The sequence below is a fragment of the Nuphar pumila genome, chromosome 2 (genome assembly GCF_984573655.1).
Source record: "Nuphar pumila chromosome 2, dmNupPumi1.hap1.1, whole genome shotgun sequence".
Classification (NCBI taxonomy): domain Eukaryota; kingdom Viridiplantae; phylum Streptophyta; class Magnoliopsida; order Nymphaeales; family Nymphaeaceae; genus Nuphar; species Nuphar pumila.
The window spans coordinates 10,903,923-10,921,516 of NC_143250.1; the positions used below are offsets into that span (position 1 = coordinate 10,903,923).

The window sequence follows — 17,594 nt, forward strand, 5'->3', positions numbered from 1 at the left end:
GACAGAATTTTAACAGAGCTATTGAGTCAAGTAATTAAATGATTCTGATCTAAGTCACAGGGATTCGGCCAACCAGGTGTCGCACCCGCGTTGACGCGATGCAACGTGGGTGCGCCTGCGGGTGCAGCACCCGGTGCAGTCAACCCGACCCTGGGTGCGATCAACGCACCCAGGGTCATTTCTGTCCAATTTTTGGACCTTAAAAAAAAATATGCATGAAATGAGCTGCGGGGAGGAGGATTAGGGCAAATTTTTTTTGCCCTAATCCTCCCTTCCTCTCCTTCTGAAGCCGAAGCCGGCGACGACCTCTCCGTCGGACCCCGACACCGACGAAGACCACTCCACCGGACCTATCCTCCTCAGGTAATCTCTCTCACTCGCTCTGTCTCTCTTCTCTCCGTCTCTCTCTTCTCTCGCTCTCTCCATCTCTCACTTACTCTCACTCGCTCTCTCTATCTCTCCATCTCTCTTCTCACTCTGTCTCTCGCTCCATCTCTATCTCTTCTCTCATTCTCAATCTCTTTGTCTCTCGCAGTCAGCCTGAGTGGCAACCGGCCTGGGGAGAAGGTGTTGACCCCTTCGTTCCAGCCTGGGTCTCACCGTGGGGGAAAGGGGTAAGCCCACAGAGTTTTAAGGACAGCAAGTGTAAGTATGGCAGGCAAAGCCTGCGCGGTGAGGTCTCTGATCCTGAGAGTGGTTTCTCCTTGTAAATAAAAAAAAAAAACTCAATGCATGCTTATTATCATGACAAAGTTTCCAAAATGATAAAATCATGACACCATTTTAACAAGCTTCAAAGATCATCCATTTCAATATATTGAGAATTTGTCAAAGCTATTAATTTTCATTTTTTATGATTTTATATATTACATCAATGTAGGCACAACTCTTACTATTTAAAAAAAAGTGGCACTACAGTTAATTTCTTAGTATGCACTAAAAGTTAAGGCCATGGTAGTTCCTCAGTGTAGACTTTTCTTCTTCTTTTTTAAATGTCAGAGAAACCTTCGATTTGTTGAGTTGCTAAAAGGTGCCACATTGACCGTGCCCTGTTTGTGTGTTCAAACTCCACGAGTACTCTCCCTTGTCTATTGGGAAGTTCCTTAAGATAATTTAGTAACCAAAATCTTGCTCTATTTGCATAGGCACATACGGTCACATATGTTGTGAGCACTTGGAGGAAAATAGAGCAAAAATAAATCCTACCTTCTTCCTAGCATTGGAATTACAGGAAAAATTAAAGAACCTATTAAAGATTTTTAACTTATTAATAGTAAGCACTCATTGGATGCCATTCAAACTCCGCCTGTGTATAATTGTTTAGTTATACACTGCCGGTCCCAAGCCCGGATAAAGGAGGAGGGTTGCGGTAGGCCTGTGACAGCCAGCATAAAAACTTAGTCATACCCTATGACAATGAACCAATATGAGAATTTCGTTGGGGCGTTCCCTACTGAGCGACGCGTTGTACTCTCTAGGCCCAGAGGCAATGATAAATGGGCAAGGGTTGCTAGGTCGTCGCCCAGAAGCGACGCGTCACACCGGCGCCCGGGTGTGGTGTCAAATAGGCAAGGGTTCCCTCACTTTGTTGGACGAGTGGGGGTAAAGAAGTTAGTCCAAGACCATAAAATTAGGTTAGCCACTTAGAACATAGGGTCTTTAACTGGTAAGTTGGTAGAGTTAATAGATGTTACGTGTAGGAGAAAGATTGATATTTTATGTCTACAAGAGACCAAATGGGTAGGTGAGAAAGCAAAAGTGATAGAACCTTGGGGATATAAGATTTGGTATACAGGAATAAATAGGAATAGAAATGGAGTAGGGATTGTTATGAGTCGTCAGTTTATAGATAATGTAGTTGAGGTCCGTAGGAAGGGTGATAGAACTTTACTTATTAAATTAGTATTAGGTACGAATATTATTAATATTATTAGTGTTTATGCACCTCAAGTAGGTTTAGATGATTTCATTAAGCATCAATTTTGGGAAGATTTAGATGGAGTAATACAAGGGATATCTTATGGAGAAAAGCTTTTCATCGGCGGTGACCTTAATGGACATGTAGGCATTAGTAGGGATGGATTTGAGAGTATCCATGGAGGCTATGGTATAGGAGAAAGAAATGAAAGTGGAGAAAGGATTTTAGATTTTTGTTTGTCCTATGATATGATCTTAGCAAACACTTGGTTTAGGAAGAGGGAGTCTCACCTAGTAACATTTAAAAGTGGGGTTAATACGAGTCAGATAGATTTTTTCCTACTTAGAAAGAGAGATAGTGGTTGTTGCATCGATTGTAAGGTTATACCGGGAGAAAGTGTAGCTACACAACATAGAGTCTTAATTTTAGATCTTAGAATTAGACAATGCCGCACAAGGGATAGACATAGGATAGATCCTAGAATTAGGTGGTGGGCACTGAAAGGAGCTAAACAAGGAATGTTTGTAGAGCAGGTAGTTAAGGAAGTTGATTGGTGTCGCGAGGAGGATTCAGAATCAATGTGGAATAAGATAGCGGGTGGCATGAGAAAAGTGGCTAAGGAGGTATTGGGTGAGTCTAAAGGCGGTGCACCACTAGGTAAGGATACATCATGGTGGAACGAGGATGTCAAATTAGCTATTAAGGTTAAAAGAGAGTGTTATAGAAATCTAAGTAAGAGTCGTGATAATGAGAATATGGAGAAGTATATAATAGCAAAGAAGGAAGCTAAAAAAGTAGTTCAAAACGCGAGGGCTAAGGTATATAAGGAGGTTTATGACAAGTTGGATACCAAAGAAGGCGAGAAGGATATTTATAGGCTTGCAAAGATGAGAGATAGGAAATCGAGGGATTTGGGTATGGTTAGATATATCAAAGATGAAACGCAAAGGGTTTTAGTCAAAGATGAGGAGATTAAGGAGAGATGGAAAGATTATTTTGATTAGCTATTTAATGATAGTCATGGTCAAGATCTTGGAGACTTCTCCATTCCTTTTCATGAGATAAACCGTGACTTCATGCGCAAGATTCAAAAGAAAGAAATTGCAGAGGCTTTGAAGAAAATGAAATCAAGAAGGGTAGTTGGCCCAGATGGTATACCTATAGAGGCTTGGAAATGCTTGGGAGAGAAAGGTTTAGAATGGTTGACAAATCTTTTTAACTTGATTTGGCGAACAAATAAGATGCCTAATGAGTGGAGAAAGAGTACTTTGGTGCCTTTATATAAGAATAAGGGTGATATACAAGATTGCACAAACTATCATGGTATAAAACTCATGAGTCATACTATGAAACTTTGGGAGAGGGTGATTGAGTCTAGGTTGAGGAAGGTTGCCATGATATCGGAGAATCAATTTGGTTTTATGCCTAGAAGATCAACTATGGAAGCTATACATCTTCTTAGACAACTTATTGAAAGATATAAAGAGAGGAACAAAGATTTGCATATGGTTTTTATTGATTTAGAGAAGGCATACAATAGAGTACCTAGGGACGTTCTCTGGTGGACAATGATGAAGAAAGGTGTTTCTCTCAAGTACATTAGTATAATTAAAGATATGTATGAAGGAGTAGTAACCAATGTCCGCACTTGTGGAGGGGTGACAACCAATTTTCCGATAACGGTTGGGTTACATCAAGGATCTGCTTTAAGCCCTTTTCTATTTGCGATAGTGATGGATGAGCTTACGAGATCAATTCAAGAAAATGTACCGTGGTGTATGTTGTTTGCTGATGATATTGTTTTGATTGATGAGTCTAGAGCTGGGGTTAATGCTAAGTTAGAATTATGGAGACAGACATTGGAAGCTAGAGGTTTTAAGTTGAGTAAAAGTAGACTGAATATATGGAATGTCGGTTTAGTAAGCAACGAAGTAGTGATGGGAGTGTAGTGAAGCTTGGTGAGCAAGAAATACCGGTGAATGATTATTTCAAATATTTGGGATCCATCATTCAAAAGTATGGAGAAATTGATGGAGATGTAAATCATAGGATAAAGGTTGGGTGGATGAAATGGAAAAGTGCAACTGGAGTGTTGTGCGATCGTAGAATGCCATTGCGGTTGAAGGGAAAGTTTTATAGGACGACTATAAGGCCCGCTTTACTATATGGTACGGAATGTTGGGCTGCCAAGAGACATCATATTCAAAAAATGAGTGTAGCTGAGATGCGGATGTTTAGATGGATGTGTGGAAATACAATAAAAGATAAGATTCGAAACGAGGAGATACGTAAGAAGGTAGGTGTTGCACCCATTGAAAATAAGATGCGAGAGAATCGTTTACGGTGGTTTGGACATATTCGGCGAAGGCCTAATGATGCTCCAGTTAGAAGGTTGGAGAAATAGGAAAATATATTAGTTAAAAGAGGTCGGGGTAGGCCTAGGAAGACTTGGATGGAGATGATAGGAAAGGATATGAATGCTTTGAACCTCACCGAGGACATGGCATTGGATAGAAATGATTGGAGGAAAAGGATTCATGTGGAAGACCCAAAATGAATTTCTTTTTTTGGTTCATATCGCTGACCCCAATTGTTTTGGGATGAAGGCGTAGTTGTTGTTGTTGTTGTTGTTGTTGTACTCATTGGATGCCATTCATCAAGATGAATAGTTATCATACTTGAGAGTATGCATGTCAATGGTTTGGATTTGGGTCAAATATCCAAACCAAACCCGAATCTGTGTACTCGGATTTGATAAAGTGAGGAGCATCCAATTAGCAATTAGATTTGAATTCATGTTGAAGCTTCACACTTGAATTTAAAACCAATAGACTCTTGATCATGTGTAGAAGTGTATCCAATTAGATATTTATGCTACTGCTGTTTTTATAATCCACTTAGAGGATCATCATATCTTTTATAATCCAATGCTTAGGAGTGTTCACTTTGCATTAATGATTATCGTTAATGTTATTGTTATATATTTTTCTCAAACATTTCGGTATTTATTTATACGTACTACTACTATATTTTTTAGAACTTATTATATAAGTAATTGACCTTGCACTCAATATTATAAATCTTGATTGTGTATATAATTGATTTTAATATAATTTTTTTTTGTGTTTTCAGGACCAAAATGACTGATAAAGGGAAAGGACTTACGTCATCCTCATCATCATCCCCATACCCATCCCCACATGTGAGTTCTGCTGCTAGTATTGCTGATAGTTGTAGTGGGAGTGATGATGTGAGGTCACTATGGGTACATGTAGATAAGCTTGCAAAAACTGAAAGAGGAGGTGGTGGAAACAAGAGATTTTGATGCAAGCTTTGTGAAAGAGATTTTGTTGGGTCTTACACAAGAGTTAAGGCTCATTTGTTGAAGATACCAGGGCATGGTATTTCAGGATGCAGAAGAGTTGATGAGACAATGCGAAAACAATACAAGAAAATACAAGAATAGTATGAAGAGGAAGACAATGAGTGATTCTTGTGCAATTAGTACGTCATTTTTAAGCCACCAAAAAGATGCTAAAAAAAAGTGAATGTAGAAGGTAAAGGAAGATGAACTATACAAGCATCATTCAATACATATGAAAGGGAGGAGATGGATAGAAAAGTAGCGAAGTATTTTTATTCTAGTTCACTCTCATTTAATACAGCTAGAAATCTTTATTGGAAGGATTTAGTTACTTCTTTGGCAAATTGTAATTTGAGTGGCTATGTACCTCGAAGCTCAGAAAAACTACGAATCACACTTCTTGCAGAAGAGAGAGCAAATGTTGAGAAATTGCTAAAGATTAAAAAATATTCATGGCAGCAAAATGGAGTTTCCATTGTTTTTGATGGGTGGATAGATATTCAAAAGCGTCCACTAATCAATTTCATTACTTCTTCGCTTAATGGTTTAATATTCTTGAAAGCAATTGATGCATCTAGGGAATATAAAAATGTTAAGTATTTGAAGGAGTTGTTTATAGAAGTAATAAAAGAAGTGGGTGATCAGAAAGTAGTACAAATCATCATAGACAATGCTCCAGTTTGTAAAAGTGCAGCATTGAGTTTGGAGAGTGAGTATCCTCATATTTTTTGGACTCCCTATGTAGCACAGTGTTAAAATATGTATATATATATATAAACATATACTTATATATATATATATATATATATATATATATACATCTGTATATATATAAGTATATATATACATATATATATATATATATATACTGTTTCTCTTTTAGTGAAATACCCGATAGCGGTATTCTTGTAAAACAACCAATGTATTTTTTTGTTTTTACTTTTTTCCTTTTTTCTTTTTCCTTTTTCCTTTTTACCTTTTTTTTTATTTTTTCCCTTTTGTAAGACCACAAGAGGCCCCACACTTGTAGTCATTGGGGCCCCAACGGACAGGTTTCTGACCGTTGGGGCTCCCAACGACTACAAGGGAGCCCCCTTGTGGTCCCTTCTTTGAGCCTCCCTCCTCTATAAATAGAGGAGGTATTCTCCTCTTGTAAGCATGGGTTTTTCACCCTTCTCTTCCTTTCTTCAATAATATTCAACTTATGACTTTAAGTCATTTTCTACTTTTCAGAGTTTTGTGTGTGCACATTTGGTGTTTGTGTTCTTGGCTCTAGTGGTCACTCTTAAAGAGTGCCTTTTGCTCTATTGGTGCTTCCGCCTCTTTTCATTACATGGTATTAGAGCTCGGTTGGTGATTGGGCTTTTCTTTGTTATCTTGGAACGTGTGCCTCTCAAATTTTTGAAAAAAGAAAGGATATTTGGTGTCGATGGAACGTGACTCTAAAGTGGAGCTTTCTTTTAAGCTAAATGGGTCCAACTATCTCATGTAGGCCTCCGCTATGGAAAATCATCTAAGAGGTAAGAAACTTTGGGGTTTTGTTATGGGAACTACTCCCGAACCCTCTCTTGTTCTCACCAAAATCGAAAATGAGGTTGAAAAAGCTTTAGATGGCGATGAGCCCATCAAAGCTATTAATGACCATCAATCCAAAATTGAGGATTGGGAAAGTAACCATGCCAAAATTTTGGCATGGTTTATGAACAATGTAGACCTTAAAAATTGTGCTAATATTGCCAAATTTAGAAGGGCCAATGAGGCTTGGTTTTTCCTTAAGGGTATGTATACCCAAAAGGATCTTGCTCGACAATTTTTTTGTCAAGAAAAAATCCGTTCCACCAAACAAATGGATATGAGTGTCCGGGACTATTTTAGCTCTCTAACCCCTCTTTGGGATGAACTTGCTCTTCTTGAGCCTAAGTGGGTGGCTCCGGAAGATATTGAATTAAGAAGGGAACAAATTGAAAAGGAGCATTTTTTTCAATTTCTTCATGGTCTTCGCCCGGAATTTGAACAAGTTAGGGCATCACTTCTCCATAGAAGCAAAGCTCTACCTATTGAAGACGCCCTTGCCGAAATATGCCAAGAGGAAACTCGACTTGGCTTAAGTGTTAAGACTGATGAAGTTTTGGCCGTTACTAGGCCCGGATCAAATGTTAAAGTATATAGACCCCCTCACTTTAACAAAAATAGCAATGGGCCTAGAAAGGGAATAATATGCCATTATTGTAATGAACCGGGGCACATTAGACCGGTTTGTCCCAAACTTAAGGAAAAAGTAGCCGCGGTTGGAGAAAATTCTCCAAAGAAGGAAGAAGAAAGTGCCAAAGAGGGAGATATCAAAGAAACTCTTAATCATATCTCCAAAGTTCTCTAACATCTTCTCAAGACTTCTTCTTCAACTTCCGGAGCCGCCATCGCCTATTCTTCATCACCTCCAGGTATGAGGATATGATATCTCATAAAAACTCTCTTTCAAATGTTTTTTCCGAACCCATATCCTCTTGTGTTTCAACGGCCGATGGAACATCATTGAAAATTGAAAGTATTGGAACACTTGATTTTAAAAACTTTTTTGTTCCTAAAGTAAGAATCGTTCTTAAAATTAATTTAAACCTTTTTTCCGTTTCTCAAATCACCGATCATGGATGCCAAGTCTCTTTCTCACCTAAAGATTGCACCGTGCAGGATCTCCAGTCAGGGAAGTTGAATGGGCAAGGCCATAGAAGGGGTGATCTCTATTTTATGGACTTTTTGACTCTTCCATCTAAGTCATCTTGCAATCTTGTAAAAGACAAAAGTATTGAAATTTGGCATGAGAGACTTGGCCATCCAAATTTTGTAAAAATGTCTCTTTTTCCGTTTTTGAACAATACTTGTAAAGGCAATCACATGACTTGTAAAGATTGCATTTTTGGGAAATCTAAAGTTACTCCATTTCCTCAAATAAGTTACTTTACCACTCGGCCATTTGAACTTGTTCATTCCGATGTGTGGGGACCTTCCTCTATTTTGTCTAAAGGAGGATTTTCGTATTACGTGGTCTTTATTGATGACTTCACTCGATTTACATGGATTTAATTCCTAAGTCGCAAATCCGAAGTTTTCTCCTTCTTTAAAGAATTTCATGCAATGGTTAAAAAACAAATTTTGGGAAATCTATCTATTCTTAGGTCTGATTCGGGAGGCGAATATATGTCCAATGATTTTCAAAGCTATTTAAAAGAAAATGGAATTTGTCACCAACGCTCTTGTCCCAACACTCCGCAACAAAATGGTCTTGCGGAAAGAAAGTATAGACACATAATAGAAACTACAAGAACGTTATTAATTTCAAAAAATATCCCAAAATCCTTTTGGGCCGAAGCGATTCTAACCTCAACATATCTTATCAATAGAACTCCTTCATCCTCTTTGAAAAATCTTTCTCCATTTGAAAAACTTTACAATATGTCTCCCGATTATAAAAGACTAAGAATTTTTGGATGTAAATGTTTTGTTCTAACTCACAAAAATGATAAACTTTCTCCTAGGGCTATTGAATGTATCTTTTTGAGATATGGCGAAAAACAAAAAGGTTATCGGTGTTTTGACATACTTAAGAACAAACTTTATATCTCAAAAGATGTCACATTCCTTGAAGAGGAAAATGGTTTTTTGCACCAACCAAATGAAAATATTGATTATTCCTTTCTATTTGACTTGTTGCCTCAAGAAAACATCATAGATGATCATATTGATCCTAGTGAATCCCTTAGCGAAGATCATTTTGAACATCCAAGTGATGATCAAAACTTAGAAGAAAATGTTTCAAGACAAATACAAGTCTACTCTAGAAGGAATGAAACAAATCATCCTTGTGCCCTTGAAAAATTTTCCCAAAGTGAGTCAATCGAAGAGACCTCTCAAAGAAAATCAAATCGGATTTCCAAAATACCAAATAGATTTGTTTCTTATGATTCTTTTTCTCCTAACTTTCGAGCATGCCTACTTGCTCTTCACTCCTTTCATGAACCATCTCATTACAATGATGCTAAACAATATGCTCATTGGAATGAAGCTATGGAACTAGAACTTAATGCTCTTAAAAAGGCACAAACTTGGGAAATCATTGATCCTCCCAATGGCAAGAAACCCATTGGATGTAGATGGGTTTTTAAAGTAAAAACTAAGAGTGATGGTTCATTGGAAAGATATAAGGCTAGGTTGGTAGCCAAGAGATATGCCCAAGAGTATGGGGTAGATTATGATAAAACTTTTGCCCCAATAGCTCGAATGACTAGTGTTCGAGCTCTTATTGCTATAGCCTCTGTTAAAAAATGGCCAATCTTTCAACTTGATGTCAAAAATGCCTTTTTGAATGGTAATTTAAATGAAGAAGTTTATATGGAACCGCCTCCAGGTATGAATTTAAATGGAAAAATTTTGAAATTAAAAAAGGATTTATATGGACTTAAGCAAGCTCCTAAAACTTGTGATGATAGGTTTAGTAATGTATTAATCAATTTAGGATTTTCTTCTTGTTATACTGACATTGCTCTTTTTGTTAAAAGGACAGGTGACTCCATTATTATGCTTCTACTGTATGTTGATGATATGATCATCACCGGGAATGACAAAAAGGGAGTAAATGATGTAAAGTCTATGTTAAAAGAAACTTTTGATATGTCTGACCTTGGTTATTTGAGATATTTTTTAGGGATTGAAGTGGCTTATTCCCCGCGAGGATACATCCTATCTCAAATGAAATTAGCTGCAGAAATTTGTACCAAATCAGGAATATCTGATGAAAAGAAAGTTGAGACTCTCGAAGTTATTAATGCAAAACTGAGACTTGGAGATGGTGTTCTTCTTGAGGATCCAACCCCCTACCGTCAATTAATCGGATCCCTCACCTATCTATCCATCACACGTCCAGATATAGCTCATGTGGTTCATGCAGCAAGCCAGTTTCAGCATTCACCTACTTCGGTTCATATGGCAGCCGTAATGAGAATTGTGCGATATATCAAAAATACTATATCCAAGGGACTCTTCTTATCCTCTTCCTCATCTCTTTACTTAACTGCTTTTACTGATGCTGACTAGGGAGGAAATCCCAATGATCGTATCTCAATAACGGGTCTTTGTATTTTTTTAGGTGAATCCCTCATTTCGTGGAGATGCAAGAAGCAGCAGAAGGTTTCACTGTCATCCACTGAAGCTGAATATCGGGCCATGGCAATGACAACTATGGAAATCGTATGGCTCAGGAGTCTCCTTGGTGACATTAGGAGTCTCCTTGGTGACATGGGCGCCCCCATTTCCACTCCCACCAAGCTCTACTGTGATAACAAAAGTGCGATATACATTGACAGCAATCACACCTTTCATGAGCGGACCAAGCATATCGAAATGGATTGTCATTATGTTTGAGACGAATACCTCAGAGGAACTATCTCATTACCATATGTTACTTCAGAGTATCAACTAGTTGACTTCTTCACCAAGGCGCTCCCAACTCCACGATTTATGTTTGTCCTTAGCAAACTTTCGGTCTTCTCCCCGTAAAGTTTGAGGGGGCGTGTTAAAATATGTATATATATATACATATATATATATATATATACATCCGTATATATAAGTATATATATACATATATGTATATATATACTGTTTCTCTTTTAGTGAAATACCCGATAGGGGTATTCTTGTAAAACAACCAATGTATTTTTTTGTTTTTACTTTTTTCCTTTTTCCTTTTTACCTTTTTTTCTTTTTATTTTTTCCATTTTGTAAGACCACAAGGGGCCCCACACTTGTAGTCGTTGGGGCCCCAACGGTCAGATTTCTGACCGTTGGGGCTCCCAACGACTACAAGGGAGCCCCCTTGTGGTCCCTTCTTTGAGCCTCCCTCCTCTATAAATAGAGGAGGTATTCTCCTCTTGTAAGCATGAGTTTTTCACCCTTCTCTTCCTTTCTTCAATAATATCCAACTTATGACTTTAAGTCATTTTCTATTTTTGAGAGTTTTGTGTGTGCACATTTGGTGTTTGTGTTCTTGGCTCTAGTGGTCACTCTTAAAGAGTGCCTTTTGCTCTATTGGTGCTTCCGCCTCTTTTCATTACACACAGGGCTTGAATCTGACCCTCATGAGCATCTGCAACCCCAAAGAAGAAAAAAATTCACCAGCATATGCTCTATATTCATGGATTGAAGAATTAGAAAAAAATATCAAAAGCATTAGGAATTTTGTTGTCAACCATCATCATTCTAATGCTATATTTAATACGCATTCTGACCTGAAATTGTTGAAGGTCGCTGAAACACATTTTGTGTACATCATTGTGATGGTGAAGAGGATTAAGGAAGTGAATAATGCTTTGGTTAGCATGGTGATTGTTCTATCATGCTAATGATGATGTCAAGGCTCAAGAAATTAAGAAATTTATTGTTGATGATGAGTTTTGAGACAGAGTTGTATATTTTCTTGAATTTAAGCAACCTATTTGAGAAATGTTGAGAGAAGTTGATAAGGATGAGCTCATGCTTCACAAAGTTTATGAAATGTGGGATAATATGATTGAAAAAATACAAGTTGTAGCTTTCAAGCATGAAAGAAAAAAATCCTGCATTGGATGATTCAAATTTCTTTAACCATATTCATTCAGTTTTAGTCAGAAGATGGGATAAGAGCAATACTCATTTGCATTGCATGACACATTCTCTTAATCCAAAATATTATGCAAAAAAGTAGAGCACATATTCTCCAATCAACAACATAAAGAGAAACAAACTCACCAGCAAGCGTGCAGAGGATTTAGTATATGTCCATTCAAATCTTTAACTAATTTCGCGAACCATGAATACAGGTACTAATTTACTCTCTTAGTTATTTGACTATTTCTTAGTTTTTTCATTTAAATATACTTGCATTTAACATTTTCAAATTGGGTTTATAATGCAGACAAGGACCATCCAAATTTTGTGATGTAAACCCAGAAGAGTGTGACTTAGAGGGAGAGCATGATTTCAACATTACACACATGGATTTATCTGAGCTCAGTCTTCTTTCTTATGATGCATTTGATGATGAAGAAGAAAATTATTAGGATACATTACCTCATCGTCATATACGTTATCTAGGATATACTTTTGATATATAATTATGCATTTTTTGCTTCTTTTGTTAGTATACTATATAATTTACTTCTTTTCTACTTTACTTATTTGATTGTTTTTATAATTGTGGTGTTGGTTTTTATGATGTAGAATAGAATTGTAGATTGTTAATTTGATTTATTGCATGCATGCATGATGATGAATTGATTTGATGATATTATGATAATTGTTTTTTATTTCATTAGTGTTATTGTTGTTAATTGTTAAAACTTAAAAATTATATATATATAATTTTTTATATTTTTGTTGCACCCCCGCACCTAAGTTTTTTGAAAGTGCCGCACCCCCGCACCCATGTGACATAGATTCTGATGCAGTGCATCTGGACCAATCTGACATGTAAAGGGACCTGAAGGTCGATCCGAACGATCCACCATTGAAGACCCCTTCTGGTAAATCATACCCGTGCATACCCAAGTCAAAACGACCCATTCGGACCAAATTGGGGTGTAAGGGCATTTTTGTCATTTTACTTTTTTGCATTTCTGAGATTTTTTGACGTTAATATCTTATAAATCCCTTTAGCTAATTTAATTTCAATTTTGAAAATTTTTGTAACTACAAAAACATTTTTAGTATTTTGTTATTTAGGTGTCAGGTTCTACAGATCCGAATAGTTCTAGTACTTGTTAAGATCCACTATCAGTACTAGAACGTATAAGGGTATTTTGGATAAATTTTATTTTGTGGTCCAGCAATGGATCTAGACCTTGGATTTCAATTTCATGAGTCACCCAAGATTGGATCCTTCACATTGGCCAAGGTAGATGTAGCCTCTTGGAGTAGTCAATCCAAGAGAAGCCAACTCATTGGCTTCTCATTGACCAAGCGAGAGGTCGTCTCTTGAGTGAGTCACTCCCTACATTTCTAGAAGTCCCTTATTGGTCTAGAAAGGAAGAGAGTAAGGCAAAAAAAAGTTTGAAGTCTTGCTTCTCATTGGCCCTCAAGAGAGGTGACCTCCCATGAGAGCCAATGAGAAGACAAGGCTCTTTCATCTCCCTTTAAAAGACATCTCAAAAAATGTGGTGGAGGTCTTTTGCTACTTTTCTGAAAATTTGAGAAAAAATCTGGAAGGAACAATGATGGAATGAACCTTGTGAGTGGAGTGAGCTCAAGGAGTGTGAGAGAGTGAAGGACGTCACCTTCACCATTTTCTTGTTCTTGGTGTCGAACCCAAGACGTGTTGGAGTTGCTACGCCTGATCCGTGTGACCCAGCTGAGCCGTAAGAGTAAGATTAACCGTGTGTGAGCTAAGAAACCCGAGGACACGTTTGGGACGATTTGACCGGCGGATCCGCAGGAGCTAATCCCCGAATCAGTCTCTCTCTCTCTCTCTTGAACTGAATTTGATTTTGTTGTGAATCTTGAGATGTTTTGGATTGTGCTTCATTTTGAATCAGATTGATATTTAAGTGATGTTTTGTGTTCAGAGATTTTGTATAGCATTGTGTGGTTAAACTGAACCTGTGCAGTTGTGTTTCAAACCCAACAAAACAAAATCTGAAAATCGTTAAACCGTTGTGACGGACTGTTTTTTGTCCTGTCAGACCATGCCACAGTGACAGAGTTGTATCTCCTTTTGTTTCTCACGTTTTTAGGTTCATTGGAAAGCATACAAGTACAGCCACAATTCACATGTTCAGTCCATCTTCAGATTTTGTCTCTACAGCCTCTGAAAACAGACCTGAACAGTGAGAAACAGTCATTTCGATGACTGTTTTTTTGCCAGAAACACTCATTCTTTGATATTATTTCAGCATCCCGGTGTTGAAAGTTTTTGAGTGTCTTGAATCGTGCATACACAGTAGTCGCTTCCGCATTCAAACCATACGTTTAGAGTGCATTTGCCAACGACCACCCCCCATAGTCGTGCACCATCAGATTCAAACTCCGCCTAAACATTTCTGCAGCAACTTATCCATTGAATTTTACTCTGCTTACATCTTGTAAGTTGGGACAAATCATTTTCACATGTTTTTGCAATTGCATCAAATAAGAAGTCAAGTTGCTAAAAGTAACCAACTTCACATTAGTTTCTTGTCACTTATCTCTCTTTTTGGTCGATCAATATATTTTTCTAAAGCAACATAAGCAGGCAAGAACCTTAAGTACTCGGGCATCACAAAAGAAATAAAGTATTGATCTCTTGGTTTTTCTTATTCTTACGTGCACATGTTCGTGACTTACTCCATATGACACTCCTGCAATGCATAGTTGTTCTCGACCTTGAAAATAGCGCTAAATTCCAAATCCAGATCGCAAGTGGCATTATAGCATATTAAATTAGAGATAAATGGTGCCGTTTTAAGAATCAGAGATAAAAAATCACAAATCTGCATCGCTTGCTAACAGCATAAGATGTACACAGCATTCAACTGGAATATAACTATGGAAATTTAAGTGAATTTGAAAAAAAATACCTGTAAACCTCTCGTGTCCGGTCCACATCTTGAGCATCAAGTTCTTCATAAACAGCATAGTAAATCCTGTTTTTAGACCGAAAAAAACAAAGATATATGAGTGACTATAACTAACAAAACGCGATACAATCATACTTTAAAACAGCATCCTAAAGGCTTACCACAAATAAATGTATCTTTGCCAGTATCTTTTCTCCTCAGCTGGAGGCACATTTGCTATCGCTCGTTCATATACTTCCCTGATCCTTTCCTTATTGTCAGCATTCTCTTCCAAGCGTATGTAATCAAACCACGAATCATAATTGAGTGGATTCTTTGCAATCTCCTCCTCATACTGAAACCTCCGTTTCCCCACGATCACGTCCTCTATCCCCTCACGATCCCCATACTGCTTCTCGAACGTAACAAACTTCCGATACAATTCTTCAGCCTGACCCTTTGGGATGTGATCGAGGGCGTACTTGTAGATAACCCTCGCTCTCTCCATCTCCTTGCATCGCTCCTCAAACTCCGCAAAAGCCACGAACAGTTCCTCCGTCTGCCCATCCTCTCCCAACCGTTCAATCGCGCGCTCGTAGCAATTCCTCGCCCTACCAATCTCCCCATTCTTCATCTCAAACTTCGCGAATCTCACCCATGCCTTGACGGTCGGATGACACCGAACATACCTCTCGTAGATTTCCCTCGCGCGACCGACCTCATTGTACCGCAATTCAAACTTGATATACGCTGCCCACCCATGATGATCCGGCTCCCAAGCCATCCATCGCTCGAAAACCTGCCTCGCTCCGGCCACATTCCCGAGCATTTCCTCCATGTGGATATACTTATACCACAGCTGATCGATTCGGGGTAGCAACGAAACCGCGCGATCCCAGACATTCCTAGCGTGGTTGATGAAGCGATTCTTCATCTCAACCTCGGCGTACTTGAGCCAGAGCGTCGGGCTCCGGTAATCGACCTCGAGCGCACGCTCCCATACCGAGCGGGCGCGGGCGAAGTCCTTCTGGCTTTCCTCCCACTGGGCGTACTTGACCCAGACGCTGGTGTTCCATCGCACCCGGCGGATGAGGTCCTCGAACTCCTTGCGTTTCCGGAGGCGGTAGTCCGCGAGCTCGGAGGCGTCGGTGATCTTCTGCTTGGGCGGGCGAATCTCCGCCTCCTGCCGCTCCCGCGCCTCCCGGAGGATCTGCTCGGCGGTGATCTGGATGGTTGCGGGGGTCTTGTTCTTGACCCTTGTCGGCCTCGGCAGCTTCACCTCCGTCTCCTTCTTCGTCAGGTAACCCAACGAAGGGTCGGCCTCCTTCATCGCCATCGCGTGACGAAAAACCCTACCACTATCACAGACACGGAAACGGCAAAATACACCGGCACCACCAAAAAGGGGCTAATCCGCCGAACGAAAACCCTAGCTCACTGAGAGACACTGAGACGACCAAGAAAAACTCTAAAACCACCAGAAAGCCCTAATTCTCCAGCGGAAATTTGGGCGGAAATTCTGATGCAGAGGTGCTGCGGAGAGATGTAACCCGTAGATTTCCTCGACTATACTATCGCAGGGGTGGGGAAAGAGGAGGGGAGCTCAGGTGGCGGGTAACACAAGAGAGAGAAAGAAATGCGAATGAACCGCGCGGGTTGGGGGAAGACAAAGCATAGTCACAAATATCGGCTACTTTTTTAGAATCTCCCGTTTTAATCGCGAGATTCGCAGCGACCGATAACCTAAAAAATGCGATATTTCCAAATTAAAGCTTCTTTTTTTAAGTATCGTGTTTGTATCGTCATTTATCACGTTATCAATGCAATATTTATATATTTTATATTTTTTTATTGTTAATGATTTTTCTTGTATTTTATATGTTTTTTATATATTTTTTAAATTTAATTATATGGCATTTTCCTAAGATTTTTTTTCGAGAGAAACAATAATTTTAATCATTAGATTTTCCTTGGTTGAGAAAAAACCAATAACGAGATTTAAAACAAATAAATAGTATTGTGTTTTGATAGTTTCACATATTCAAATATCAAAAGATATTTTTTTAATTAAAATTTAAAAAATATTTGCTTTGAAGTCCTTGTTCTCAGAAATTTTGAACTGGCATGATGCGTCGTTACAAGGTTGCCAAGAAGAAAAATAGAAATGACAAACAAGTTGGAAAACTAAAACAAGAAAAGAGATGTGAATATATATATAAATATATATATATATATATATATATATATATACACTGAGGTATCATCGGATCCTTTAGTTGGTCGAAATTGGAGGCGCGGTCGTTGACAGCATGTCTTTTTTTTTTTAGTTTTGGATCCTTTAGTGGCGGTCTGATACCGCCTCTAAAAGGCAAAACATCGTTAAATAAATGTGTGCCCCTGCGCGTTGCATCCAACCAAAATCAGATTTTTTAGGTCTATGTGACGAATGATGCACCTTTTTGCTCTCTCTCTCTCTAGTTTGTGACTGTCTTACCTTATGGTGAATGTTCTCTTTATATATATATATATATATATATATATATATATATATAGAGAGAGAGAGAGAGAGAGAAAAGGTGTATTCTAAAGACGGGTCACACACATACACATAAGACCCACTCTTTAACTTAAAAATTATTTATAATTTCACTGAATTTTATTATTGATATATTTTCATGTCTTCTTTTCTCTCTATTTTTTGATAATTTAATATCTACATATTTATAACTTTTTAAACTACCTAACTCTTTCA

The 17,594-nt window shown here is 38.3% G+C and overlaps 1 protein-coding gene across 1 annotated transcript in view; it reads right to left on the minus strand.

Annotated features, from left to right (window-relative positions):
* Positions 1 to 16,307, minus strand: part of LOC149844736 (uncharacterized) — a 43,721-nt gene extending 27,414 nt beyond the window's left edge. The window contains exons 1-2 of the mRNA XM_089995241.1: positions 15,025 to 16,307; positions 14,864 to 14,929 (exon numbers count right to left, since the gene is read on the minus strand). Of these exons, the coding sequence (XP_089851367.1) occupies positions 14,864 to 14,929; positions 15,025 to 16,178 (1,220 nt within the window). The 5' untranslated portion in view covers positions 16,179 to 16,307. The remainder of the gene's footprint in view (positions 1 to 14,863; positions 14,930 to 15,024) is intronic.
* Between the last annotated feature and the right edge of the window lie 1,287 nt (positions 16,308 to 17,594).